The sequence below is a fragment of the Talpa occidentalis genome, unplaced genomic scaffold, assembly GCF_014898055.3.
Source record: "Talpa occidentalis isolate TD23 unplaced genomic scaffold, MPIMG_talOcc4v2.1 talOcc4.7, whole genome shotgun sequence".
NCBI classification, from domain to species: domain Eukaryota; kingdom Metazoa; phylum Chordata; class Mammalia; order Eulipotyphla; family Talpidae; genus Talpa; species Talpa occidentalis.
In genome coordinates this window covers 98,153,098-98,180,196 of record NW_023605083.1, presented here as the reverse complement: position 1 = coordinate 98,180,196, position 27,099 = coordinate 98,153,098, and the positions used below count along the sequence as shown (strand labels likewise).

Below are 27,099 nucleotides of genomic sequence, written 5' to 3'. Positions count from 1 at the left end.
AGGAGCAGATGTCAGAGTAGTGGGGCCAGAATCCCTTTCCCCGTGCAGCTCCTGCCCAGGGCAGGATCCCAGCACCCAAGGGTTGCCTTTGCTTGCCCTCCCCCTCATCTGGGGCCTCAGTGGCGAGACAGTGGGGGTGGGGAGGTGGGGCGTGTCTCCGGAGAGCAGGGTGTGGCCTGTGGTCCAGATGGTCATTCTGTGATGGACAGAATGTCCTGACAGGGGAGGGTTAACCCCACTCCCTACCGTGCCAGCTGGCCGGGTGGTTTGAGGGTGCAGAGCAAGGAGTCCACACACAACCTGCTAGCCGAGCTCAGAGCAGGCTGGGGAGCTTCTGCAGCTGCGGAGCTGTCAGCGCCCGCCACCCCCTCCCGGCTTCACTTCCTCCCTAGGTCCTTGCAACCTCGCAGGCTCAGGATCCCAGCAGCCTGCAGCCCGCGGCCACGCCCTTACTTCAGCTTTGCGGGGTAAGTCGGGGGTGGTTAATTCCGGGGACGTCTGGGATGTCTGTGGGGGTCGGGGCCCCAAACATGACAGTGAATGATCAGGATGGGGAAGCTGGAGGGGCCCTTGCTTCTCCGGCCCCACGCCAGGGTCTGCGCAGGGCGTGGGTCCCCTCCACCTGCACGCCAGACCCCTTCATCTGCACCCAGGGCGCTCGAGGGTTTGGGGGAGGGTTAGGGACTGGACTGACAGCTGTTGCTGCTGAGGTATGGGAGTGGTGGGCTGAGGGGGGCGGGGGCAGCCCGGGAAAGGGGATTGAAGACACCGCCAGGCTGAATCGTGGGTGGTTCTCAAAGGACACCCTTGGGTGTGTGGGGCAGAAAGATGGTGGGTCCAAACTGCCAGGTCCTGCCTCCCCTGCTTCTACGGGAAATGTCCTGGGAGCCTGAAGCTAGGCGTTTGCTCAAGCCCTGCCCCCATCTCACCCTGCTGGCTCCCTTTCCTTCTTTCTTTTTAAAGATTTATTTATCTATGCGTACAAGAGCTGGGGTACAGGCCAGAGATGCAGGGGTGGGGGAGAGGATTCAGCAGAGACAGTGGGGAACAGAACAGGCAGATTGACCGAAGTACACTGCTGAGGGGAGCAGCGGGTGAGACAGGAGAGGTCTGCCTCGCCATGTGGGTTGCCCTCTGGCCTGCTGGGGATCGTACTCATGCTGAAGAGGCTGCAGATTGCTTCATAGTGCAATGCTTAACACCTTGTGCCACCAGGGAGGCCCCTCCCTTTCCTTCTTTCTGTTCCAACCTACTGAGGGGAGGGGAGACAGAGGGGTTTCCCTTTACTCCTCTGGGGCTCCACTTTATGTCATGTGCTGGGGCCTGTGGTTTCACTTCTCCTGTGAGGCGGTATTGTCAGCTGAGCTTCCAGAACGCAACCTAGGGCCTATGGCAAGGGGCTCTCAGAGGGAGGCAGGCAGTCATCTCCAGCACCACTCTGAAGTCCCTAGAGACCAAGGCGCAGAGAGGTGGCATTCAAAGCCTTCAGAGATGATTCAGACTGATAATACAGATGGGCCCTGAAAGATTCCAAGAACTGAAGAGGAACATCATGGTAGGATGAGCAGGTTTCTAGACCAGGCTCTGCCAATAGCTGGCAACCTTGGGAAAGTCATTTCCCCTTTCTGAGTCTTAGTTTTCTGGGCATAAAATGAGGGGTTTGATAGACAGGTGTTGGTTTTTTTTTTAAAAAAAGATTTGTTTATGCATATAAGAGCTGGGGTACAGGCCAGAGATGTGAGGAGTGAGAGAATCCACAAGAGACAGAATAGGGAACAGAACAAGCAGACTGACCGAAATACACTGCTGAGGGGAGCAGCAGGAGAGGCAGGAGAGGTCTGCTGTGCCATGTAGGTTACTCCCTGGCTGGCCAGGGATCGAACTCATGCTGCAGCGGCTGTGGATTGCTTCACAGTTCAGTGCTTAACCCCTTGCGCCACCAGGGAGGCCCCAACAGGTGGTTTTTTAGACGGTTTCCCTCAGAGCATTCCCCCTCTGTGGTGAGAGGTTGAGTGACGCGCCCCCACCCCATAACTGCACTTTTATCTGTTGTGAATATTAGCCACTGAGCAGGATGTAGAGAAAAGGTTTGTACCGTTAACGCAAATGTTTGTTACGCCCAGACCAGGGTCTGTGGCCTCTCAGATATCAGGAGGTCTGGGAGGGAAAGTGGGGACAATCATGGCCCTTCTTGTGGGACAGGGTTAAAGAGGCAGCTCCACTGGGCCCCTGTTCTCCCCATTTCAGGATGTGGGGCCAGGGGCCTCCTGCCCTCTCCTCACCGTCTGTCTTCCTCCCTCCTGGCCCACTCCCCCTCCTCTTGGGCTCACTGTGGGTGAGACTCCTTGCCCTCAGCTTCTAAACATTTCCTTTTGCAGGCCCCAGCCAGACCCCTGACCTTATCTGGTCTCTGAACTGGAAGGAAGGAGAGGCTCTGACATATCAGTCTCCACAGGGATTCCAGCTGCAGAGGCAGCCTCCTCCCCTCAGGATGACCTCACCCTCCAGCCCTCCTGCTTTCCGGCTGGAAACATCATACGGATGCCAAGAAGGTGGTCCTGAGGTAGACAGAGAAAAACATGGGAATGGGCCACCCCCCATGGAGTCACCATTCCAGGGCGAGGACCGGAACTTCTCCCCTGAGATCAGAGTAAGACTCGACTATGGAAAGAAAAAGGGAACAGGTGCCAGGTAAGGCGGCAAGTGGGGTGGAACTTTGGGCCATTCACCTTCAGTAGAGGTCTCCTCATGAGACTCGGTGGCCCAGCCCAGCCCCAGCACCCCTTCCTCAACCTGCTGAGTTCTCAGTCTGGCTCTGATGGCTCCTGGGCCCATTAATGTTCTTGACTCTCTCCTCAGACTAGAGTGTGGATCCTGCTACCATAGGAATTGTGACAGTGAGGGGAACTAGGGCACAAATAAGGTGGATGCAAGGATCACTTGAATACTTGGAGTTGGAAGAGTATCTTTCTACACAGTACACAATCTCAGAAGGCAGGACAAGAATGGGAAAGGTTCTGAAAAGAACAACCCTGTCCTGCAGCACCAAGGTCAGATTCTGACCTAGATAGGAGGGAATGCCAGAGCCTTCTGGGATTTGAGTAGCCTGCTTGACAGGGAGAATGGTGCTTCATTCTGTGCCTTTTTTGTGCTTCCCTACCCCAAGCCTGTGATGCCACCCTGTGACAGGAAGTGCTTTGTCAAAATGACCACTTCCCCCTGCTGGATTCTCCAGTCAGTCACATTGTGGCCACATGGTGTGCTGGGCAGAGGATGGTATACCTTGCAGGGTGAGGAAGACAAACACTTCCTGACATTGGGGAGGCAGGCCTGGCTCCATCAGTCATGAAGAAAGCATGACTGAATCCCCCCTTCATTGGAGAGTCAGAAAGTCTTACTTGATTGGCCCATTCCACAGTAAACATGAAACTGGGTCCTGAGGCTCTCCAAAGCATCAAATACCCCCCTACTTTTGTTTGTCTGGTCATATTGCTGGTCATGGTACAAGGAGGCTAGGGGAAACACTAGCCTCTGTGAAGAATAATGTATCATCTTTCCCCATCACCAGACAGTGCTAGATTCTGAAGAACCACAGCCCCATCTGGGCCTTTTTCTAGAAGTGTAACTTCTTAGCAAAACTGAAATAAATAAGCTTCAATGCTGGGACCAAATCTAGAATCTCTGGGGGAATGGGGGTTGGGGGTGTGGAGGGAGTTCGGGTCAAGAATTTGACATCCCCTGCGAGCCCTGGTTGGACATCATGTGAACTTGGGCAAGATTCTTTATCTCCATGTTTATCTAAACAGGGAAATAGTGATTTCTGGCTGATAGGACTGAAATGGGGAGTGAAGGTGCACATACTCCTTTGTTAGTCCATAGATAGTTTTTGAAAGGATTGAAAGGATTGAGGGGCTTTTCCTGATTCCTTCCCCTAACAGTCTGTGGGCACTTCCTGTAGCCCCATCCCAACCCTGACTCCCCCTCAAGGGCCAACTTTAACAAAGCCAACTTTATTTTTTTTTTTAAGATTTATTTATTTATGCATATAAGAGCTAGGGTATAGGCCAGAGGTGTGGGGGGTGACAGGATTCACCAGAGACAGTGTGGGGAACAGAACAGGCAGAATGACTGAAATACACTGCTGAAGGGAGCAGCCAGAGAGTCAGGAGCTGTCTGCTGTGCCATGTGGGTAGCTCCCTGGCCAGGGATGGAACTTGTGCTGCAGTGGCTGCGCAAGCTTCATAAGTTGTGTCTTAACCTCTTGTGCCACCAGAGAGGCCCCAACAAAGCCAACTTTAAATCAAAGCAACCAAATATTTTACCAGTGAAAATTAGTTCATTTGGGAATTGCAGTTTGGGAAATGCAACTTATGGCAGGCCATTGGCAAATTCAGAAAGCAAGAGAGGGGAGCTTGCTTTTATGGAGGAAGGGGGGTGGGGTACACCCCTTCCTACTTTGGTTGGCAATGAGGCTTGTTCTTATGGGCGAGAGCTCCCTCTAGAGGCCTTCCCAACTGTGATTTTAGTTGAGGTTTCCTTTATTAATTTTCACAAATGTCTGCGCTGAAATCGACTCTATGGGATAATAGGCCTGTTGCAGGATCATTAAGGGACCTAGAAAACCTTGAGTACCTGATGCTGAGAAACACCTGTGTGTGATGCCTGGACTCAGGGATGCATCAACCGGTGCCTGGAAGGGCCTCTTCTCCTTGTCCCGGGGCTCTGCACCTTCTGGGAGGGGGGTCCTTAGGTCTCCTTGGTCACCCTGGGAGGACAGAAACTCAGAAAGACCTGGGCCTGTAGGGCGCACAGTGCTCTTGGACTTCCTGAAAGGGGTCCCTGGCGTAAGGAGCCTTCTGAGGTGCCCAGGGTTCTTTTACAACTATCAGTCACAAACCACATCCCCCACAGCCAGCCGGACCCAAACCTCTTTGACCGTGACCGGCTTTTCAGAGTGGTCTCCCGCGGCGTCCCTGAGGATTTGGCTGGGCTACCAGAATTCCTGCGCCTGACCAGCAAGTACCTCACTGACACCGAGTTCACAGGTAGGCGGGTCCTGCTGGCAGAGCTATGGCATTCTCCCGGTCATGCTGAAACTGGGCTGATGGGGTGGAACCTTGACTATGATCAGGAGCCAAGGAGCAAGTGTTGGTAGTAGCCCCCCTCCCAGAATGACTTAGGGGCCCTGCAGATAGAGCTAAGGACAGCCTCCTAACAGTCTGGCTGTGCTGCCACCTCCTCCCACCTCACCGGCCTGCTACCCCCAACCCATTTCAGTACTGGGATGGGTGCTTGTGGACATCTCAGTGCATTCTTCTTCTTTACAAAAAAAATAACATCATTATGATGTAACATACACACCATATACTTCACCCCTCTCAGAGTGCTCTGTCCCAAATATAAAATCCTTATTGTTTGGATGGGTTAGGAAAATAACATTTGGGTTCTCTAGAAGATTCAAATAGTAACAAAATATACAGAGTGGTAAAATGTATAAAATGATAAAAACAATGTCATTCTGGACCCCTGTTAATGATTTGGGATGCATCTTTTCTTTTTTTTTTTTTAAATAGAGGCATGTTTTATTTATTTATTTGTTTGTCAAACGTTGGCAACACATAGGCATGTATTTACATAACTGGAACTGTGTTACACATAATAATTTGCAATGTGCTCCCCCCTATACCTTACAACGTCCTGTAGCACTTGCCATTTCAGCAAATATATATTTCTAGCTCAGTGATTTTGACCACTGCTGACTTTGAAAGTGTATAGATTTACCATAATTTAGTTAACTGATTCCTTGCTGTGGCCCTTTAGGTTGTTTGTCATTGTTGGCTTCAAGTACTGTGCGCTAAGCACTTTGTACATGGTTCCATTTGACCCTGGAATACCCTTACAACATCCCTGGAACAGTGCCATTTAACAGTGAAGAAAACCAAGATTGGGAGAGGCCAACTGACTTGCAAGAGGAGATAGGACCATCAAGTGGGGGAGTCACTTAACAACTGCTCTGAATGTTCTTGAATAGATAGCATGGCATGTATGACACAGTATGTCTCAGAAATGTAAATTCTAAGATAGAAACTAGTCGTGTCTGCTGGTAAGTTAATATCTGTTAACTGGAGTCTTGAGATCATGGCGGCCCAGCAGTGCTCCCTCCTGTCTATGTGGCAATCTTTTAATCCTTCCAAGGAGCACTTTGGAGCCTGGGTTCATTGTACAGGCTGCTGGGTGGCCAACCACTGCAAGGCTGAGCACCCGGTTTCCCTCCCTCTCCCGTCCCCCACAGAGGGCTCCACGGGGAAGACTTGCCTGATGAAGGCTGTGCTCAACCTTCGGGATGGGACCAATGCCTGCATTCTGCCGCTGCTGCAGATCGACCGGGACTCTGGCAATCCCCAGCCCCTGGTCAACATCCAGTGCAAAGATGAGTACTACCAAGGCCACAGTGCCCTGCACATCGCCATTGAGAAGAGGAGCCTGCAGTGTGTGAAGCTCCTGGTGGAGAATGGGGCCAATGTGCATGCCCAGGCCTGTGGCCACTTCTTCCAAAAGAGCCAAGGGACTTGCTTCTATTTTGGTGAGGAGCTTTTCTTGGATAAATTGAAACACAGAGAGAATAAAACTTTGCTCAAATTCTCAGGGTTAATGTGTCACAGAGCTGGCCTTTAAACTCCAACAAGGAGTAAGTAATGAAATTAAAACAGAGGTAATAGGAACATCCTTTATTGGTTCATAAGGACACTGTAAAGACAGACATTGTAGGCCTAACTACCACGCTAGACTGCCTGAAAAAGTAGTTTGTCTTTTATTTTTAAGATTTATATATTTATGCATACAAGAACAGGGGTGTAAGCTGGAGGTCCAGGGGGTGAGAGGATTCACCAGAGAGAGTGGGGAGCAGAACAGGCAGACTGACTGAAGTACACTGCTGAGGGGAGCAACGGGTGAGAGAGGAGAGGTGTGCTATGCCATGTGTGTTGCTCCCTGGCCAGTGGGGGATCAAACTCTGTGCTGCAGCGTCTGGTGCTAGCTTGATAGTGCTGTCTTTAACCCCATGCACCACCAAGGGGGCCAGTAGTTTGTCTTAAGAGCTTTTTTCTCCTTGTCTGGCAAAGGAGGCTAGTCACACATTCCAGCCCAGAGCAGCGCTGGAGAATGACTGTTAGAACTGGTATGTGATGAGATTAGACCAAACAGGGCCTGGATAAGGGGCAGCAGAGCGCCTGGGCTCTGTTGAAGAAAAAGAAGCTGGAGAAACCGGACCCTGGCTAGCTAGCCTCTGTTCTGGTCCCTTAGAAGATCAAGGGCCGTAGTCCTCTCTTCCTTAGGTCAGAACTGCACAAGAGCTGCCCTTATCAGTGTTCACAGGAGAAGGCACACCAGCCCCGAGCTGAGCCCAGGACCATGTTCCCTCACAGCTCATACTTGGGTGGGGCCAGGACCCCTAGGCAGTGCTCCATCCTCTCCTGTGGGTGCCTGACCCACTTCAGGGACACCTGACCTGCTATCTATGGAGCATGAGGAATATGCCAATGGAAGCTGGGAGACCCGAGGTCCAAGCTGCCCCCTCATCCCCCAGGTGAGCTGCCTCTCTCTCTGGCTGCGTGCACCAAACAGTGGGACATGGTGACCTATCTCCTGGAGAACCAGCACCAGCCTGCCAGTTTGCAGGCTGCCGACTCGCACGGCAACACAGTCCTGCATGCCTTGGTGATGATCGCAGACAACTCGAAGGAGAACAGTGAACTGGTAATCCGCATGTATGACAAGCTCCTCCAGGCTGGGGCCCGGCTCTGCCCCTCCGTGCAGCTGGAGGACATCCCCAACAAGCAGGGCCTCACTCCTTTGAAGCTGGCTGCCAAGGAGGGCAAAATTGAGGTGAGTGGGGCCCTTCCTCTCTCTGCCTATCCAGCAGGACTCATCCTGAGGTTTCTGCACAAAGACGCTGGGGTGGTCTAGATTGGTGGTAGCCCCACTTTTCCATTTGAACACTCCTATTAGAACATTTCAGCCAGCCCTCTAGTATCTCCGTGCCTATTTACAAATAATATCTGGACTATTGAACTAACATATTGTGTCATATTATAAAATGGAATTTTTTTTAAAAGTTGTTTGGGTTTGTTTATTAGGAGACAGTCTTTTCATACCCTTTGCCTATTTTACTATTAGATTTACTCTTAGATTCTCTTCATATTGATTGGTCAGTGTTCTTTATAATAAATTTATTACCATTTTGTTTACTGCAATAGTTGCAAATTTTTTCCCATTTCTATAGTCAAAAACTTTTATTGCATTTTTTTTTTTTTTGCCACACAGGTTTTTTACATTTTTGTGTAATAATTACCTGTTCCTTTAGGGTTCCTTGGTTGTGCTATAACTTCATTCCTTCTGCAAGGTTATACATGTATAACCTTGTGTGTCTATTTACATATATTTTCTTCTTTTTTAAGATTTATTTATTTATGCATACAAGAGCTGGGGTACAGGCCAGAGATGCGGCGGGTGAGAGGATTCATCAGAGACAGAGTGGGGAGCAGAACAGGCAGATGTACTGAAATACACTGCTGAGGGGAGCAGCAGGCCAGACATGAGAGGTCTGCTGTGCCATGTGGGTCAGCTTCTGGCCAGGGATCAAACTCAGACCTTAGTGATGATAGCACTGAGACTTAACCCCTAGGTCACCAGTGAGGCCTAAAGTTTCATAACTTTTCAATTACAACCTCCGCCTGCCAAGGGTGCTATGGTGTGCTTTGTTACCTAGAGGCATGGGTGTGTGGTCTATGGAAATCACTCCCCAATCAATTTTCTTCCCCTTGTTCCTCATTTGTGGAAATAAATTTCTTCTCAACTTATTTGGATTAGAGACCCTTTCTGGTCTGTTGAAGGCTCTGGACTCGGACCACAAAAGTGCACACATGTGTGACTGGTAGCCTCTGATCTCAAGGGGCCTTAAGAACCTCTGGTTGGGGGTCTCTGTCATGTGAGGAGTTGAGGAAAGGGGACCTGAGAGCAGGAGTGGGGAAGGAAGAGCCATGCTGGCTGACAGGCCTGAGCACATGTGGATGGGCAGGAAGGTCTACACTGTGGCTGAGCATGTGCCCAGAGTGTGCTCACGTGTCTGCCTCAGCACTGGAGAGGGGAGTGGGCAGCACTGTAGAGCACCAGGAGTTCTCTGGTTGGGAGCAACCAGTATGGGGGATAGTCATGCAGGCCAAGTTCACATCACACAATATGCAGATTTTCAGACACATCCTGCAGCGGGAGTTCCCAGAGCCGTGCCAATTCCTTTCCCGCAAGTTCACAGAGTGGTGCTATGGGCCTGTCCGTGTGTCACTGTATGACTTGGCCTCTGTGGACACCTGGGAGAAAAATTCAGTGCTGGAGATCATCACCTTTTACTGCAGAAGCCCGGTGAGCTGTGGAGTCGTGAGTACATGTGGAGGGCCTGGCTGTGCACAACCCTGCTGCCTGCTGCTCCTGGACCATGCTATTCTGTAACTGCCACTGGAGGGCGGGAGAGTGGCTGCACAGCCTGTCCCTGGCCTGGGGCCAGTACTTATTCCACAAACCATTCCATCAACTCCAGGACTGTGCCAGGATCTGGGTGGCAACCTTGAGAATCGCTCTGTGGACCTCCACTTGCTCTAGACGGGAGGGAGAGGCCCTCGGTCCCACCATGACAGTGGGGGAGGAAGGGAGGCAGCCAGGGAGGGGTCATTCAGGACTCCCCATCTCTGTCATCCTTTGCATGGGGCTCATGAGTGGGCCCTTATATTGGCTTGCTGACCATACCCCTGCCTCTCACATTCTACCCCAGGACCGACACAAAATGGTCGTTTTGGAGCCGCTGAACAAACTTCTGCAGGCGAAATGGGACCTGCTCATTTCCAGGTTCTTCTTCAACTTCCTGTGTTACTTGATCTACATGTTCATCTTCACGGCTGTTGCCTACCACCAGCCTACCCTGGAGAAGGCAAGGCCGGGGAAGGGGCAAGTCCTGGGGGGCCTGGAAACAACCCCACAAATGACAACAGCCAGCTTTGACAGCTTGGGTGATGGGCCTGAGCTCTTAAGCAGCTGGTGAGAGAGTGGAAGCCAGCACCACACTGTAACAAAATAATACCTAATACTGTGTGCTCACCTATGTGAGAAAGTATTCTAAGTGATTGACAGGTGTTCGTTGGTTTAGTTAATGCTCACAGCCACCCTGAGATGCTGAACTATTATCACCCCCAGTTTATAGTTAAGGGAAGGAAGGCACAGAGAAGTTAAGTAATGTATCCAGGGTCAAACAGGCTGCAAGTTGGGCTCTGAACCCCAACAAGACCGGCTCCAGACCCCATGCTCACAACCTCAGCACAGTGTACCTTTTGATAGACTAGAATCCAGGGGTTCTGCCCCAGAGCTGTGTTCCCTGTACGGCTCTGAGGGTCTCTCCACATGCAGGCTCAGCTCTTGCTCTCAGGGGGTGAGTTGTTTGAGAGGGACTCAGGGCCTAGATCCTAACCGAGTGTCTCTTTAGCAGGTCTTCCTCCCTATGAAAGTGACTGCGGGAAACTCCATGCTGCTGCTGGGCCACATTCTGATCCTGCTCGGGGGGATTTACCTCCTCATGGGCCAGGTGAGGCTCCCCAACCCATGTGGCTCCCAGCCCACCAAGAAGCAAACCTACAATTATGCTGCAAGGAACCTTAGAGTTAGTTCACTAGTCTCTTCATTTGCAAGCAGGTGAATTCCAGACCAGCTTTGGGGCTATTAAGGTCTGTGGGTTCTGACCTTGCCTCCTGAGACTGGGTACCCTCTAGCCAGTCCAATCCCCCAGCAGGTCCTCTTCAGTTGAAAATGCTGCCAGCTTGCAGGGGACAGGCAAGGCAGAGTGGGACAAATCCAGGTTGGCTGGAGTACAGGGCAGTCCCTGGGAAGCCAGGGAGAGAAGAGAAAAAAGGAGCCCTCCTCTTTGCCATGTACAGAGCTTGAGGTCCCCCACATCCACAGGGGGCCTGGAGGTCCCTGCATTGACTTGGTGTCTGTGGATGGATGTACTTTTGGGAAGCAGTTTCCAAAGCTTCTCTACTATCAGCAGATTCACAAGCCCTTCCTCCTACAAGTCAGAGTTGCTGCCTTCACCCCCTAGGTGGTGCTGTCTAGGCTCCCATATGCCAGGCCAGTAGACAGAGCCTGGGCCCTGTGGGGTGGCAGGGCCACACTGTGGTGAGGGGTTTCACACTCCCTGTGTTCCCTCCCCACAGCTGTGGTACTTCTGGAGGCGCCGGTTGTTCATCTGGACCTCATTCATGGACAGCTACTTTGAAATCCTCTTGTATGTGGGGCCTCACCCCTCAGCCTCCAGTCTCAGCCCTCGGGGAGGCGGGTGTGGCAGTGGGCACTGGGTTGGCTTTAGAGGAGAGGATGCAGTGCTGGGAATTGAAACCAGAGCACAGGCCAGACTCAGGAGACCAGGCTGTTATCTAGCCTGGTGTGGTCCATGCTCCTACCCTTGTTATCATGATGGTGATGCTTGTCTTTACTGCGCCCTCGCTCTGCACCAGTGGATCCTGAACGCCTTGCAAGTTGAATCTCACTGGATCTCCACAAACACTCTATGAGTCAGCTTAGCCCATTTTATAGGGGAGGGAACTGAGGCCCACAGGAGGGAACTGAGGTTAAATTTACTTGCCCATGTTGGGGTAGGTTAGGACCTGATTGGGTCCAGCCTCAGCTGGAGAGAGCAGTGGGAGAGGTGGTGGGGGTCAGCACTGGCTAGTGGGGGTTGGGGGGTCCGGCCAAGGGGTCTGCAAGCTGACCAGGACCCTGCCCCTGTGCAGCTTGATCCAGGCCCTGCTCACCGTGCTGTCCCAGGTATTATGTTTCCTGGCCAATGAGTGGTACCTGCCCATTCTTGTGTCCGCTCTGGTGCTGTGCTGGCTGAACCTGCTTTACTATACACGAGGCTTCCAGCACACTGGCATCTACAGCGTCATGATCCAAAAGGTGAGAGGCAGGGATGGTCCCGGAGCAGCCAGACTGCTGGACAGAGCTGGACACCACATTCTCGTGAGACTCCTTTTGGTCTCAGCAGATAGGCACCTTTCACAGTTGACCTGGGCAGAGATTTTTTTTTTTTAAGATTTATTTATTTATTTATTCATTCATTCATTTATTTATTTATTTATTTATTTATTTATTTATTTATTTATTTATTTATTTATTTATACAAGCACTGGGTACCGTCAGAAGAGCGGGAGGGTGAGAGAATTCATCAGAGGCAGAGCAGGGAGCAGAGCAGGCAGATGGACCGAGGTACACTGCTGAGGGGAGCAGCGGGCGGCAGGAGAGGTCTGCGTGCCATGTGGGACCCTCGCCCGGGGATCGAACGGGTGTTGCAGAGGCTGCGGGCAGCTTCGCAACCCAGCGCTCAACCGCTGTGCCACCGGGGAGGCCCTGGGCAGAGATTTTGTCTGTCTGTGCATCAAGCATAGATCTGCTTTCAGGGGTCTGTGCTCTGCATGCTTAAGCAAACACATGCACATGTGTGTGCTTGTGGGTGTCCACAGGGAGCACATGCGTCGCTGCCCACTGAAGGACAGAGAGATGCTCATAAGTCTGCATGTGGGCATATGCATGTGCCTGCATTCATGTATTTATTCAGAAAATATTTAGAAAATGTGTACTCTGAGGAAGATCCTGTTTAGGTGTTTTACTAACAAAGCAGACAAGTCCTGATCTCCTGAAACTGATATTCTAGTGGAGGAAATGAAAACACTAAGAAAATAAATGAGAACATTACAGGCTGCTACATTCTATGAAGAAAATACACAGGACAGGGTGATGGAGAATGGTTCAGTGGGGGGTGCTTTAGATGGGAAGCCCCTAGGAAGCTTTGACATGAAAGAATGATTCAGGCACCACAGACTCGGGAGAAGCATGTAACACAAAGGGATGGCGACAGCCAAGGCTGGGAGTGCAGGAAAAAAGCAAGGACACTGGGTAGAGTGAGGAGAGGAAGTTGGTGGGGGAGACATGGGGGCCAGGGGTTGTGTTGGCCATGGGGAGGGGCTGCAGGCCCCTGGAGGATTTTTCTTTCTTTTCAAATTGTGGGAAATTGCAGCCAACACTATTTACCATCTTGATCCTGTTTACATTACACTTCAGGGGCATGAAGCACATCCACATCGCTGTGCAGCCACTGCACCGTCCATCTCCAGAGCCCTTTTCTCCCCAAACTTCTTGCCCCTTAAACACTAACTCCCCATCTGCTCCTCTGAGTCCCTGGCAGCCACCCTTTACCTTCTACTGCTTCGAGTACCTCCTATAAGTGGAATCATGTAGTATTTGTCTTTTTTTTCTTAAAGATTTATTTATTTATGCATAAAAGACCTGGGGTACAGGCCAGAGATGCAGCAGGTGTGTGTGTGTGTGTGTGTGTGTGTGTGGTGTACTTGGGAACCCATGCTTGGGGTCGAGGCAGAGGTCTGGGGTCATGCTTGGTGGCTGAGCCATTCAGCCTAGCTCCCGGCACCTATGTTCCAGGTCATCCTTCAGGACCTGCTCCGCTTCCTTCTGGTCTACTTAGTCTTCCTTTTTGGCTTCGCTGTAGGTAAAGGCCCTTTGCCCAGCCCTTGCCCACCCTGGACACCCCCTGAAGCTGCCCACTAGCCCCCCAGGCTCAAGATTCCCCCATCTCCCTCCTGCAGCCCTGGTGAGCCTGAGCCGGGAGGCCCGGGACCCCGAGGTCCCTGCAGGCCCCAATGTTACAGAGGCAGTGCAGTCCAGAGCAGGAAAGGCAGATGAGGAGGGCAGCTCAGTCCCATATGAGGGCATACTGGGCGCCTCCTTGGAGCTCTTCAAATTCACCATCGGCATGGGTGAGCTGGCCTTCCAGGACCAGCTGCGCTTCCGTGGAATGGTGCTGCTGCTGCTGCTGACCTACGTGATGCTCACCTACATCCTGCTGCTCAACATGCTCATCGCCCTCATGAGTGACACTGTCAACAACGTGGCCGAAGACAGCTGGAGCATCTGGAAGCTTCAGGTGCCTAGGGAAGCTCTCCTGCCCCTCCCCAAGCTTGGGTCCAGAGAGGAGTGTGCAGGACCCATCTGAGCCTAGGCTTGGGTCCTGGGTGGCTTCACCCTTGTTGGTGTCTCCCTCATCCATCCTTTCTGTCATAGGGTTGTTGCGAGGATCAAATAAGCTCATTGATCTAAACCCTTAGGACGGTGCTCAGCATAGTCATGGCCCAATGTATTTGTTATCATCATCAAGTATTTCTTGGGTGTCCACTCTAGAAATTTTGCAAGTGAGGACATGGAGGCTCTCCTTACCTTCTCTGTCAGGCTCAGTTCTAGAACAAGACAAAGGGCCACATGACTCTCCCATTCGATGTTAAATGGGGTCAGTTTGGTGAGCAAGGCAAGCCAGATGTGAAATCCTTGGGTTGGCCCAGCTTAGGGAAGCTGGGAGTACAAACACCCCTAATATGACACTAACCTACAGTGAAGGCAATAGCTGCTTCTTCATCTGTGAGGGTTGGGGTGAGTCTGGGTAGTTGCCGCAGGGAGAGACTTGCCCAGCAGGCTGGACTCTGTTGCCAATTCATTGTTGACCTTGCACAAGCTCCTTATCTTCTCTGAGCCTCTGTGTCCTCACCCACAAAGCTCCAAGCCCCACTTAACTCACCTGCATGCCAGGGGGCAGGCACAAGTGTGGAGCAAATGAAGCCCGTACCTGGTGGTGTGCAATTCTGGAACTTGTAATTGTTGAGCATTCATCATGTACTGACTTCCCAGTAACTGCCTGAGGTACATTATTCTCAGTCTGCAAGTGGGGAAATTGAGTTCCAGAAAAGTTAGGGATCCAACACCCTTTCACCTAGTGAAATTCTGGAGCTAGGTCCAAATGCACATTCTTTGGGGTATGCTGTAAAGGTGCTATGGTGCATCTCCCTGGCAGCTCTATTTCATGTTTCCTTTGTTTCTAGAAAGCCATCTCTGTCCTGGAGATGGAGAATGGCTACTGGTGGTGCAGGAGGAAGAAGCAGCGGGCAGGTGTGTTGCTAACAGTTGGCACCAGGGCAGATGGCAGCCCCGATGAGCGCTGGTGCTTCAGGTGTGTGAGGGTGCCTGGAGCCAGAATTGTGGGAAAGAGTATCCAAGAATGCCAGGATACTCTTGTTCTGGGTGGGTGAGGTCAGAGATGCTGGATCACATAGGACAGGAGCTGCCACCTGTTTTCCTGCCTGTCTCACTGGCTCAAACTGATCTTGGTGGTCCCTGACCTTCTCCTGGCCTGGGGTACAGTGAAGAGCCAAGATGCCAGAGGGACCCTTGGGTTACAGCACATCAGCCTTGCTCTGGTGGGTCTGCTCTGCCCTCCCAACTTCACAAGCCTCACCATGGAGGCTACCACCTTGTCAACAGAGAACAAACTCTTCCATGCCCAGGGAAGGCCTGGGCAGTGGGAGAAGGATCTTGGTACAAATGCCAGAAACCCACTTGCATGAGATAGCATTTGCAAAGAGAGGGGAGGGCCTTAGGGTGTGGAATAGCCACAAAAGGGCCCCAGAACCCTGGGAAACCAAAGACACACTTGATCTGAACTCTTCTCTGGATGTTCTGGGCAACACATGCCACTATGACTAACCTGATTCAGGCTGATTTCCGGCCAGGGGGTCACCAGCTGATAGCAGCGAGGATGAGGCTCAGGTGGGATGGTGGATGGCCTAGTGTCCTGTGGAGGAGGGCAGAAAGACCCCATCCTTCTCACTGTCCCTGGGCCTACCGAAGTCTACAGTTTACCCAGTGGGGGTAAAGCAGCTTGTAGCACTGGCTTTCCTGGAACTTTGGCTGCTTTTCTGCTTTCAGGGTAGAAGAAGTGAACTGGGCTTCTTGGGAGAAGACACTGCCCACAGTACGTGAAGAGCCGTCAGGGCCAGACGTCCCTGGTGAGTAGTCATAGTGGCTACTGCTCTGTGAGTGTGTGCGCGCACATGTGTGTGTGTGTGTATATGTGTGTGTGCGTGCAAGTCCTTGGTCACACAACCGTGGGGAGTCTGGGGCAGGATTCCTTGGTGGCCACTTCCCAGATCCATCCTATGAAGTTCTTCCTAAAGGGATTGCTCCCTTAAAATAATCCTTCTCTCCTTTCCTTTCCATCCCACCTCTTTGCTGGCTGGTTTTTAAGACATCCTCTGAAGTGATCCCTGTCTCCTCCAGACCAGCCTCAGTCCTGTCCTCATCATTCACTTTCTCACTCCCTATCTCCTCCTCCTGAGTGGGTTCCAATCACTTGCCTCCTTTGCCCAGGCAGTTAGTTCTGGGGTAGCAGGCCTGAGCTGTGGGGACCAAGCAGTGGAATAGGGAAGGCCCCTCACCTTGCTCACAGCATGGGTGGCCATCTGCCTGGGCCCACACTGGCTCTGTGCTGATGGGCCAGCCTTGCTGACTGCAAACTTCCCTCACTATACAAGCCCCCAGCTGCGTTATCTCTGAGAAGCCACTTCCTATGCCTTTCCCCACCTCTCATGGCCTGGATCTTCTCCATTCCAGGGTAGTGATGGCCCCTCCTGCTGCTTCCCACCAAGACCCACTCCTTCCTCCCATCCCTCAGAAGCCTGTTCTCAGGATTAGCTCTCTCCACCGAGTGCCCTTTGTGAAATTTTTACTAGCTCTCACCTCCAGCCTTTCACTGGTCCTCTTACTCTCTTATTCTCTAACAAACTCTATTTGCTTGTATCTGTCGTGCTGACCATGAATCCATGATCCCTGGCATACTGCTCCAAAGCCTGCTGGTTTCTCAGGATCCTGGGTCCATGCCTATGGCCCTCACAAACCCACCCCCTCTTTGTGTCTCTCTTCCCGAATCCTGCCACCCTGCCACTTCAGTGCCAATTCTCTGAAAATCACCTTGCTCCTCACCTTGCCCAAGCACGCCACATCTAAGTCCACATTGCCTGCTGGGGCCTCCAGTTGGACATCCCCAGTGAAAAGAGCTTGGGAAGGGTGGGGTGCCCTATCAGGTAACATGTATATAACCCTCCCACCTCCTCATGCAGGTGGGAGACCTTGAGTTTCTACCCACCTCCCTTTACCTGGTGCTGCCTGTCCTCAGCAAGTCTCAGTTGTTCTGGTTTCTAACCCATAAAGCCTATCACCTCCAGGGTGACTAGCACATGGCAGGGGTTCCGGTAGTGCTTGTGGAAGGAGGCAGACAAGGAGAGGGATTGCCAGGGAACTCCAGAATTGCCTGCTGTCTACAAAGCATAATGCAGTTTCTGTGGCCTCTACCTATTTCCCTGGCACCTGCCTCCTGGGGACACAGCTCAAGAACCAAGTCACAGTACTCTTCATTCTGTTTACAGGCACCACGAAGAGCCCTTCCCTGGCCTCCCAAAGTGGGGAGGACAGTGCCTTGGAGGAAGACTACCTGCCTCTCCAGCTCCTGGAGTCCCGCTGATGACCCAGATGCATGAAGAGGCGGGCAATGCGCAGCAGGGAATCTTTTCAGTTAAAACTGCTGGCTCTGGGGCTCCAGGCAACTTTGGTGGCAAATACATTTTCAAATATATTTTCTCATGACTAACTTCCCTGAAAACATGCTTTGTGCAATCATGGCGGGCCTCTGGGAAAGTTGACATCTGTATGTCTCTGTGGGCATATGTCTGAGGCTGTGTCTGTGCCTTTCTCATCTGTGCATGGGACCAGGAGACCCTCACCCACCACCCCCAGCCTCAGGGCTGTCCTCTGCTGGGTGCAGGCAGTTGGCTGAGGTGCTGTGCCTGTTGCAACGGCAGATGTGTGCTGGTGGATGTGGACACATATCCTCTAACATCCAAGATGTTTCTCAAAGCCTTTGAGACCCTCCTTTTAGTTCAGACTCTGGATTATTGTTTTTCCTTCCCACTAGGCTTCCTGCTCAGTTCCCAAGTTGTTCTCAGCAGGGTAGCCAGAAGGGCCTTCCTAAGACAAAAGAGAAAAATATCACTCCTGTGCTCAGAAGTCTTGAGAGGCTCCCCAATGCTGGCAGGATGCCCTAGTTGGTAGCCCCAGGCCGCCGCAGCTTTGCCTGAGCATTTCCAGTCACCACTACCTTCATTCATACCCTGGCTGTCCTCCATGCTCCTAACCACTTTCAGTAAATTCTTCAGGTAAGCTGATGAACCTCCTGTTTGACCTCTAGACTTGGCTCTCCTTGGGAGCCTTCCAACCCCACAACAATTAAAATCCTACTTATTTCTAATACCAGCTCATAAATTATTGCTCTGCTGTATCATTTCTAGTTTTCTACAGTCAAAACGAACCCCTCCCTTGCTGTGTTTAGAACATGTGTATACATGGCATGAACACTTATGTGACAAAGACCAGAGCATGTTCATATGCTGAAAGCACTAGCAGAGGAGGGTTCCTTTCCCCCTAACACCACTGCTGCTGAGAGTGGGGTACGGAAGGCGGAGCCCTGAGAAATCGGGGAGGAGAGAGTGGAAGTGGATCCAGATAAGATAAACTTAGCTCCTTAAAAGTGATTCCGAAGAATAAACATGAGTGTTGTCAATCACAGGGGTCTGAGAAGTTTCATGAATATTACTGAATAGTTTTTTGGGGAGAGAGCCTACTGCCCACGTTTCTTACAGTCAGGAGCAGCTGGTATTTATGAATTCTCGCCGCGTGCAAAAGCTCTGCAGGATTTCAAGTGTGTTAGCTGATGTGATCTTCAGCAGAGTCTGCAGCACCGGGTCTCCACTTTCCACATAAGAATCGAAAGTTCGTCACGCACGAGTAGAACTCAAGGTCACCCAGCCAAGGCGCGGCAGCGGCAGGGCCCGCACCCCCGTAACTGCACGGCCAAGTCGGCGCGCAGGCGTCCTGGAACTCGCCGCGCTCCCAGTGACCCAGAATTCCCGGGGGCGTGGAAGAGACCATGAGCTCCACGGAAGGGGGGAGTCCAAGGGTGAGGCGGCAGGGCCTGTGGTTACTTGGGCCTTAAGTTCCCGTGAGTCTTTGCCAGTATCACCCTCTATTCTGTGACGAATGGAACATTCCATCTCCTTAAGGGCCTGGGACACCGCAAAATCTCTCTTTTTGCTTAGTGGTGGCGATGCCGGTAGGTGGTGTCAGTGCCTGGCGGCGCGGGCAAGTGGAGTTCAGTGGTTCTGATTTCTGGGTCGGTGTTTTCGGGAAGGTTAACTCTAGGGCGGAGGTTGGCTGGCGTAATGGCAGGTTTCCCGGCGCCAGCACCCACGTGGTCCTCGGGGCGGCGCTGACCATGTCTTGGGGAGTCTCGGGGGCCACGCTGGGCCAAGACGAACGGAGCGCGCGTGCGTCTGTCTTGCAGGGGCGCCGCCATCTCAGGAGTCCGAGGAGCCTGGAACCCGGGTCCCGGTGTCCCGGGCCTGCTGACGGGAGTGCGCAAATGCGAGGAGACTGGGTAAGTGGGGTTCGGCCTGCACCCAGTGGCCCTACACGTGGGTGCTTTGTGATACAACCACAAGAAAACTTAGTCGACTGTCATGATGATACTGAGATTAGGAAGTGCCGTCAGAAGCGATAACTGACGACTTTAATGTGTCTCTGACAGCAGTCACTGAAACCTCGACGGTTTAGTAGAGCTTACCTGCCAGGATCTCCTGAATGTATGTTCTTGTTTCAGATGGGAGGCCTCCTGCAGAGTACCGAGGGGAGCAACACCCCACCCTGAGGTAAGATTTAGTCTGCTTAGGGTTTAATTTGCATCTTCGGTCTCATTTTTTGTAATTTATAATCGGCTGATTAATAGTTGTAATTTTCATATGTTGGGCATCACTACTGCACAGCATGGGACCTTAAGTAAAAGCTGGAGATGGCTGCTCCTTACCTATATTTAAATCAGAACTGCTTGCAAACACATACTGCATTACAATGTCTCCTGTTGTAAATGTAATTTAGCTTAATTCTTAGTGCCTAGTCTGGAGCAGTACAGGGGAGTGAGTTGTCAAGGGCTTGACTGTTCTGATGAAATCACTAATAGGAAGTGCCGTCAGAAGCGATAACTGACGATAACAATTCCTGGCTGACTGCAGTCAAGTCTTTCACCAGTTGCTGGGTCCCCAGGAATAACCTAGTTTGAACAGTGACCCTTAATTTTTGTATTTATCCAGGTCTCATGCTAGTGAAGGAATGCCAGTATGTCATCAACAATTTGAAAAAACAAGGAGCACTGACCTGCTGTGGGGTAAGCTGATACATAACTATAATGCTAGATCCTTAATTGGCAATATCTCAGATACTGATTGAAGTTCATTGTTGCAAGTGAAGTTCTCACTATGACCCATGGCTGTATAATCCAGACCAAATGGCCTTTTTGCTCTGAGATGTAGTTTTCCCTTGTTTTTTAAGGTGATAGCCTTAGATTTCTGACATTTAAAATGTAGCTAAATGGATGTTACATCAGATAAGCAAAGTAGGACTTAACTGTGTTTGGCGCTCAGGTTAGGATACTTCAGGTTGTTGTAATCAGTACTATTTTCAACATTTGCTGATAATGGGTCTCTTTTCCCACCCCCTTTGCAGGTTTTAAGTGCTGGAGAGGTGATGAGCAGTGCAGGTTTTTGAGTTGGGAGTGACAGCAGCTCAACAAACCAAGAGGTAAGGTTAGATCTGAACACTGAACACTGACTCCTATGGTAGAATAAACTACTTTTGTCAAGATTAAAGAAAAGGCTATCAAATGATGAACTCACCTAAACAAGCTGGAATTACCGGCAGATTGTATAGTGGTGAACCTAAGGTTTTCTGAAGATACCTTCAATGCTGTGAATGACTATTGGTTGCTGTGGGAAGTAAAACTAAAATTTAGTGTCTTTGCAGGCTACTTTGACAGAAGATGGCAATCATGCCATGGGAGCAGTTTGAAGTCTCAAGGATCAGCACCAACAGTTTGGACTCTGAAAACTCTTCGTTTTTCTAGTGCTCCTTGCTCAACAGGAGCTTTTGTACCTCAGTATTACATAAAGTGACCACAGGTCTGAGTTTTGTAACTGGAAACTTACTTCCTCTAGAAATTAATGTCCCCATGCTATTCCCATAAACTTAATACTGTAATAAAGGACAATCTTTGGTATTGGTTCTTAAAAATGTATTTGTGGAGAAAAAGTTAAATTTGATGACTGCTGTCAGATAAGAGCAGTACAGGCAGGTGTCAGCAATTCATTTCCTCTATGGTCAGTTTAAGTTGTCTTCACCTCAAGAAAGCAGAGACTCCACAGTATTTAAGGCAGTCCCTTTGATTTACTTGTCTAGCCGAGGTTCAGTCTGACTCTCCACCAAAGCCCCATTTTTCTGAGTTGGGATCTTGCTGCCTGGCCTCAGCATGGTCACTGGGCACCTGGACAATTTTCCTCTGGCTCAAGAATTGACTGGTTCCCCTTGGAAGCCTCTAGTTTATATCTCCCATCTGTCTTCCTTTGAGGCACTAGTTCTGCCAAGAGTTTGAAGTGTTAGCTTCATCTGCATCGCCCTGAATATTTTAGTCTGATGGTATGTTTATCGGGAATGTGCTCAGAGTATCTAGGACTACGTGTGATTCCACGAGTGGAATCTCTTGTGGAAAAAGTACTTAAATCCTAGAAGCAGGGCTCACACCCATATAAGGTCTGGCAGCCATTGGGAGTGATGGGGTGTGGGGCTTGAATGGGCACCTTGTTTGCCCTGGGTATTTATGATGCTCTATTGGAGAATACGGGGTGATGACTGGTCCCAGGGGCAGTTCATATAACAGTAGATTGGGGGGGGGGTGGGCCTCAGAAATGGAGACCCAGTCTAGGAAGTAGATTGGAGTTCCACAAGGGAGGAGAGGTAGACAACCTGCAGTCCAGGTGGGGATGGACTCTTAGGGTCTCTGGCAGCCAGGAGTGAGGGTCAAGATTCCAACCTGACAAGCAGGCACACCACATCTGGCTGGGGTTTCCTGCCCAGAATAAAGCAAATGTAATGGCAGAATTGGAAAATGCCAGGTTAGATGTAGAATCTCATCTCTACTTTCACTTCAGCTCAAGCTTCAAGTATCTACCACACCAGGTTTGGGGAGGCTGAGGGATTGATACCTCTTGAGCTAGGAATGACTGCAGGAGCCAAAAGTCAGATAAACCATTGACAAGGGGAGATGAAGAGGATCAAAGAAGTATTACACAGTCACCCTTTTCCAGATGATACAATCTGGCTTCTCATGGGTGTGTGGTCTCCTTACAGGGATCCCTGTAATGCCTGCTTTAGCCATCCTACCCCAGAGACTCCCACAGTGGGGGTGAGGACCCCCACTTGCATGTCACGTCTGAGCTGCATCTATAGTCTCCCTGTCCTTGTGGTCTTGGGCTAGGACCAGAGGGTCTCCTCCAGGGTCCTCCTGGCCCACTGTGCCATCCCGGGCCTCCTCCCCACTACCTGGGCCCTCGCCCAGCTCTAGGATGGTGGGTAGGTGGCCTTGCTTTGGGGAGCGTTTGCGCAGGCTGAGAAGGAAGGGCTGGGGCAATGAGAAGATGTCCACATTGTTGCCCAGGTCAATCCATGTGACATTAGGGAACTTGCTGGGGTCCTTAAGGGTGTCGGTGAGGTCTCGCAGCAGGGCCCGGGTCAGCCGGTTGCCGTTGAGTGCCAGTGTGGTGAGGCGGGGCAGTGTGCTGAGTGCTGGCAGAAGCTGTAGGACCATGTCATCTGTGAGGCCTGTGAAGCCCAGCTCCACGCTATCCACCTGCTCCCCACAGCGCTGCAGGTAGCTGGTCACCCGCTCCAGGTCACGGGAGGTCAGAGGGATGCCGGACAGGTCCACTGTGTTGTCTGGAGGGCTCCCGGCCAAGATGGCCTTGAGGCTGAAGGGGAGAAGGGACAAGCAAGTTTCAAGCAAGGAGGCAGGCCTGTTCCCCAGTGGCAACAGTGGCCACCACCACATCAGCCTCTGCTTAGCCTGTGACTCCAGGGATGAGAGAAACTGGAGACTTCTGGTTCCTTGATGTCACTGCACATCTCAGCTTGGCTAGGCCCACCTGGCCAGACTGAGGGACCACAAGTAAAAGGCATAGGTGTTTCTGCACTGACTGTAAGGGTACATTCTGGGGCCACAATGCCTGTGTTTGCATCTTAACTCTTTCTACTTGTGTGACCTTTAGTTTGTTCCTTAACCTCTTTCAGCCTCAGGTATTTGCCTGAAAAACAGAGCTGCGTACCAAAGAGTTTTTTTTTTTTTTTTTTAAAAGATTGGTTTATTTATGCATACAAGAACTGGGGTGTAGGCCCGAGGTGTGGGGTGGTGAGAGGATTCACCAGAGACAGAGTGGGGAGCAGAACAGGCAGATCTACTGAGATACACTGCTGAGGGGAGCAGTGTGTGAGACAGGAGGGGTCTGTTGCGTCATGTGGGTCACCTCCCTGGATGGGGATCGAACTCATGCTGCAGTGGCTGTGGATAGCTTCATAGTACTGTGACTTAACCCCTTGTGCCACCAGGGAGGCCCCCACAAAGAGTTGTTAGGTAAAATGATCAATGTAAATCATTTAGAACAATGTCTTATATAGGTAAGTGACAAGTATTCGTTCTGTCAAATATACTTGATTCACACTCTGTCAGGAATCTCTTGGGCTGGGCTTCCTCCTTCCCCAAGAGTGGCACAAGATGTCTAAAATCCTTTCCAGACCACCTGCCCCACCAGATAGGAGGCCTCATGGAGAGGTCTGGGGCACAGCAAGGCAGGCGAATGTGCAGGGCACAGGGGCTCCCGTGGGAACAGCTGACTGCTGCAAGCTGAATGCTTCCAGGTGCCACTGGATACCCCTTCCTTTCTTCCCTTTCTTCTTGCCCTGGCCACAGACTGCCCCATTTCCAGGCACCCTGGGCAAGCCCTGAGGTCCCAACCCTGGAAGGTGGAAGGAGAGGTAGGTGGAAGGTGGTCACCACATGCTTTAAGAGCATACTTTAACCAGCAGCCCAAAGACCACAGCGTGGGCATCCTCTTGGTAAAAGAGGATTAAGTTCCTACCTTTGGGGGTCTCTTAAAGCTGGAAGTTTGCTCATCTCGCCTTTCACATGGGCCAGTCTCAGGGAGTTTGAAGGTAAAGCTCTCAAGGCCTGACATCTAAGCACATGAAACACTGCCTGGCATTTATTCAGCATGATTTAAGTGTTGGGTGTTGCTGATGTCATTAATAATACAGACTTATTACACCAGGGAAATAAGTATTGTAGTGGTTAACAGCCTGGAATTAAGTATTGTAGTGGTTAACAGTGGAATCCAGCCCCACCACTTACCAAGTGGGTGAGCACGGCCCAGTCAAGTAGCAATAGTAACACCCCCTACCTCACTGAATCCTTTAAACAGTGTTCATTAAATGCCTACTATGTGCCAAGTTCTGCCATAGGCACCAGTGAACAAGATAACAAATAAGAAAGTGCAGTTCAAGGGTAGTTTTAAGTGGGGGAGCAGGAGGGTGAGGGGGGGCATGGCTACTTGGGGAAGGTTTGTCTGAGGAAGTGGCATTTGAGCTGACACATAAAGGAAAAGAAAACCGTCCATCAGGAGAGTTTGCTAAGAATTCCAGCAGAGCCGATGGGCGTGTGCAAAGGCCCTGAAGTTGGAAAGAGGTTGGTGTGTCTCTGAACCAGCAGGGTGGCAGAGCTGCCTGTGTGGCTGAGGTGAGGGAAAGCAGGAGGGGTCAGACCAGACAGGGTCTCTTTGGATTTCATTCAGAGAGAAAGGAAACCACCTGAGGGTAGTGAGACTTCTGAAGAATAGACTGAGCATGCATGTGTGTAGGGGAGACAGAAGAGGAGGCCCCTAGATTCTAGCAGAGCTCAAAATTAGGTTGGATTTGTAGAAGGATGTTGGATTGGGGGCAGGGCGGGTGGGCCTTAGGAGACCAGAACTCACCAAGCCTGCGGCTTCCTCTTCACCAGCCCCCTGGGCCGCCTCCACTGGGAGTGGGGGCTGAGGTGGTAGGTCAGCTGCCGGCACAGCTTCTCCATGGCTCCTAGTGCATCGCCTTCCTGCAGAGGCAACCACAGGCAGTGGGTCCCCGAGTCAGTGGAGCAGGTGGGAGAGCCCTCACCCCTACCTCCTGCTTCCTGCCTTTGGGGAAAGGGCACAGCACCCCCAAGCTGAGCTGGGGGAGGTCTGCTCTGATGTAGGGCACGCGCCTTAGCAGAGGGCAGGTCGCAAATGGAGTTGCATGATGCTTTAAGTTTCTGTGAATTAGTTGCTATCATTGAAAAAAATTGAAATTTATGCAAATCTGGATTCCAGGCGAACTGACAACTGACTGAAGCTGAATGCCAGCTCAACCATTAGCCAGAATTCACTATGGTTCCTGCCAGTCCCCAGTGTCCAGGGCCATTCTGCTAATTTACTTGCTCAACAAATATTTGCTGAGCACTGACCAGGTGCTAGGCACTTGCTCCAGGAGCTGGGGACACAGCCATGAACAAATGTCCGTGCTGTCATATTTCACAAAGTAAAGATGAAAGTGGTGGGCCTCCCTGGTGGCGCAAGGGGTTAAGCACTGCACTATGAAGCAATCCGCAGCCTCTGCAGCGTGGCTGGCCACGGAGAAACTCATGGCGAGGCAGACCTCTCCTGTCTCCCCTCAGCAGTGTATTTCAGTCAGTCTGCCTGTTCTGTTCGCCACTTTGTCTCTGGTGAATCCTCTCACCCCTGCATCTCTGGCCTGTACCCCAGCTCTTGTGTGCATAAATAAATAAATCTTTAAAAAAAAAAAAGATGAAAGTGAAATCTTTTTACCATGTCTCTTTTACCTATGTCAGAAGTCAGAAAAGAAAGAGGGGACAAGTCTTTCCCAACCTAATTCATTCATTTACGTTACCTGTATGGCCCATTAGATTTGCCTTTTTGAGACACTGCATATTATAAGCTGAACTGTGTCCCACCCCAAGTTTCAGGCTAAAGTTCCAATCCCCAACCCCTCTGAATGCGACTATTTGGTAAAGAGATAATTAAGGTAAATGAGGCCACTGGGTAAGCCCAATCCAATACTAGGACATAGGCACAGGAAGACCATGTGAAGACAAAGGAGAGGGTGGTTGTCTACAAGCCCATGAGAGAGCCTCAGAAGATACGAACCCTGCTGACACCTTCCTCTTGGACTTCCAGTCCCCAGGCTGTGGCGACATTTCTGTTATTATGGCAGCCCTAGCAAACGCATGCAGTGGGTTAAAGGACGCAGTAGGCGGTACGACAGAGACCCCAACTCTGTCCCAAGGGAGGTGAGTTCAACAGTCACCAACAGTCACTCAGTCAAGAGTGAGTGGCCAAGAACATGCTCCCCGCAGATGGTCCAGTGCCAAGGACCAGTGCCAGGCAGTGTCAGGGCTCAGCTGCAAACCCACATACAGATAACAGTGTGGACTTGGTGGGGTTAAACCATGAGCCCACGTGTAGCGCTCAGCAGAGCGCCTGGTGCAGAGAATGCTCAGTAAAAGACCAGCTTGATTATTAGTATGGTCCCTCTGCTAATGGAGAAGGAGCATGCACTTGGGGTCAAACTGTGGATTCAAACCTTTGCTTTGCTACCTCCTGTGTGTCCCTGCGCAAGTCACTTGACCCCTCATCTGTGAAGATGGATAACCACACTGACCTCTCAGAATATTCTGTGAGGGTTAAATGAATGCCACTTGTAAAGGCGCTGAATAGAGCACTCTGTAAGCTCTCCAGGAATGCTGGATAAATAAATACTGTGTTGTATTGTGAGAACTGCAAAAACATGCAGAACTCTGCCATGGTAAAAGGTTACTTTCACCTAATCTCAGACTTGATGGGCTTTTAAGAAGGATGGGTTAGCTTCTTGGATGAAGAAAGGAAACACAGACACCCCAGAGTGAGGAGGCAACAACTGTACAAGGGCTTGGGGGTGGGGTGTGTGACAGGCATGGGAGCAGGTGACAATCTGGGCATAGCCTGACCACTTCTCACCACCTCCTCGACTACCCCTATGGTCCGAGCCACTACTGACTGTCACCTGCATCGCTGCACAGACATTACATTGGGACGTTATGGAATTCCTGCCATACCCTAAAGCAGCACAGGATTTCCTCACCCTCATAGTACAGAGGAAGAAACTGAG

At 51.1% G+C, this 27,099-nt stretch overlaps 2 protein-coding genes and 3 non-coding genes across 6 annotated transcripts in view; 4 read left to right on the top strand and 1 right to left on the bottom strand.

The window, feature by feature from the left end:
* The first annotated feature begins 371 nt into the window (after positions 1–371).
* TRPV2 (transient receptor potential cation channel subfamily V member 2) lies at positions 372–17,646 on the top strand. 2 transcript variants are annotated; one of them, XM_037493830.2, is made up of 15 exons: positions 372–467; positions 2,379–2,691; positions 4,912–5,045; positions 6,293–6,583; positions 7,586–7,884; positions 9,244–9,417; positions 9,824–9,979; positions 10,532–10,627; positions 11,256–11,326; positions 11,832–11,997; positions 13,537–13,603; positions 13,701–14,038; positions 14,985–15,112; positions 15,868–15,947; positions 17,364–17,646. In XM_037493830.2, exons 2-15 carry the CDS (start codon positions 2,492–2,494, stop codon positions 17,456–17,458), a joined length of 2,295 nt encoding a protein of 764 aa, XP_037349727.1. In that variant the 5' UTR covers positions 372–467; positions 2,379–2,491; the 3' UTR covers positions 17,459–17,646. The 2 variants fall into 2 exon arrangements, with proteins under 2 accessions (XP_037349727.1, XP_054545228.1); XM_054689253.1 differs by having other exon boundaries at positions 9,244–9,432.
* A 1,858-nt stretch (positions 17,647–19,504) lies between these two features.
* On the top strand, positions 19,505–19,575 carry LOC119233153 (small nucleolar RNA SNORD49). Its single transcript, XR_005122304.1, has one exon. It is a non-coding gene; the product is annotated as a small nucleolar RNA SNORD49 (small nucleolar RNA).
* Positions 19,576–19,856: 281 nt separating this feature from the next.
* Positions 19,857–27,099, bottom strand: part of LRRC75A (leucine rich repeat containing 75A) — a 42,536-nt gene continuing 35,293 nt past the window's right edge. The window contains exons 3-4 of the mRNA XM_037492304.1: positions 24,894–25,009; positions 19,857–22,841 (exon numbers count right to left, since the gene is read on the bottom strand). Coding sequence (XP_037348201.1) covers positions 22,301–22,841; positions 24,894–25,009 — 657 coding nt within the window. The 3' untranslated portion in view covers positions 19,857–22,300. The remainder of the gene's footprint in view (positions 22,842–24,893; positions 25,010–27,099) is intronic.
* On the top strand, positions 19,983–20,053 carry LOC119233152 (small nucleolar RNA SNORD49). Its single transcript, XR_005122303.1, has one exon. It is a non-coding gene; the product is annotated as a small nucleolar RNA SNORD49 (small nucleolar RNA).
* LOC119233177 (small nucleolar RNA SNORD65) lies at positions 20,703–20,775 on the top strand. The gene has a single exon (XR_005122328.1). It is a non-coding gene; the product is annotated as a small nucleolar RNA SNORD65 (small nucleolar RNA).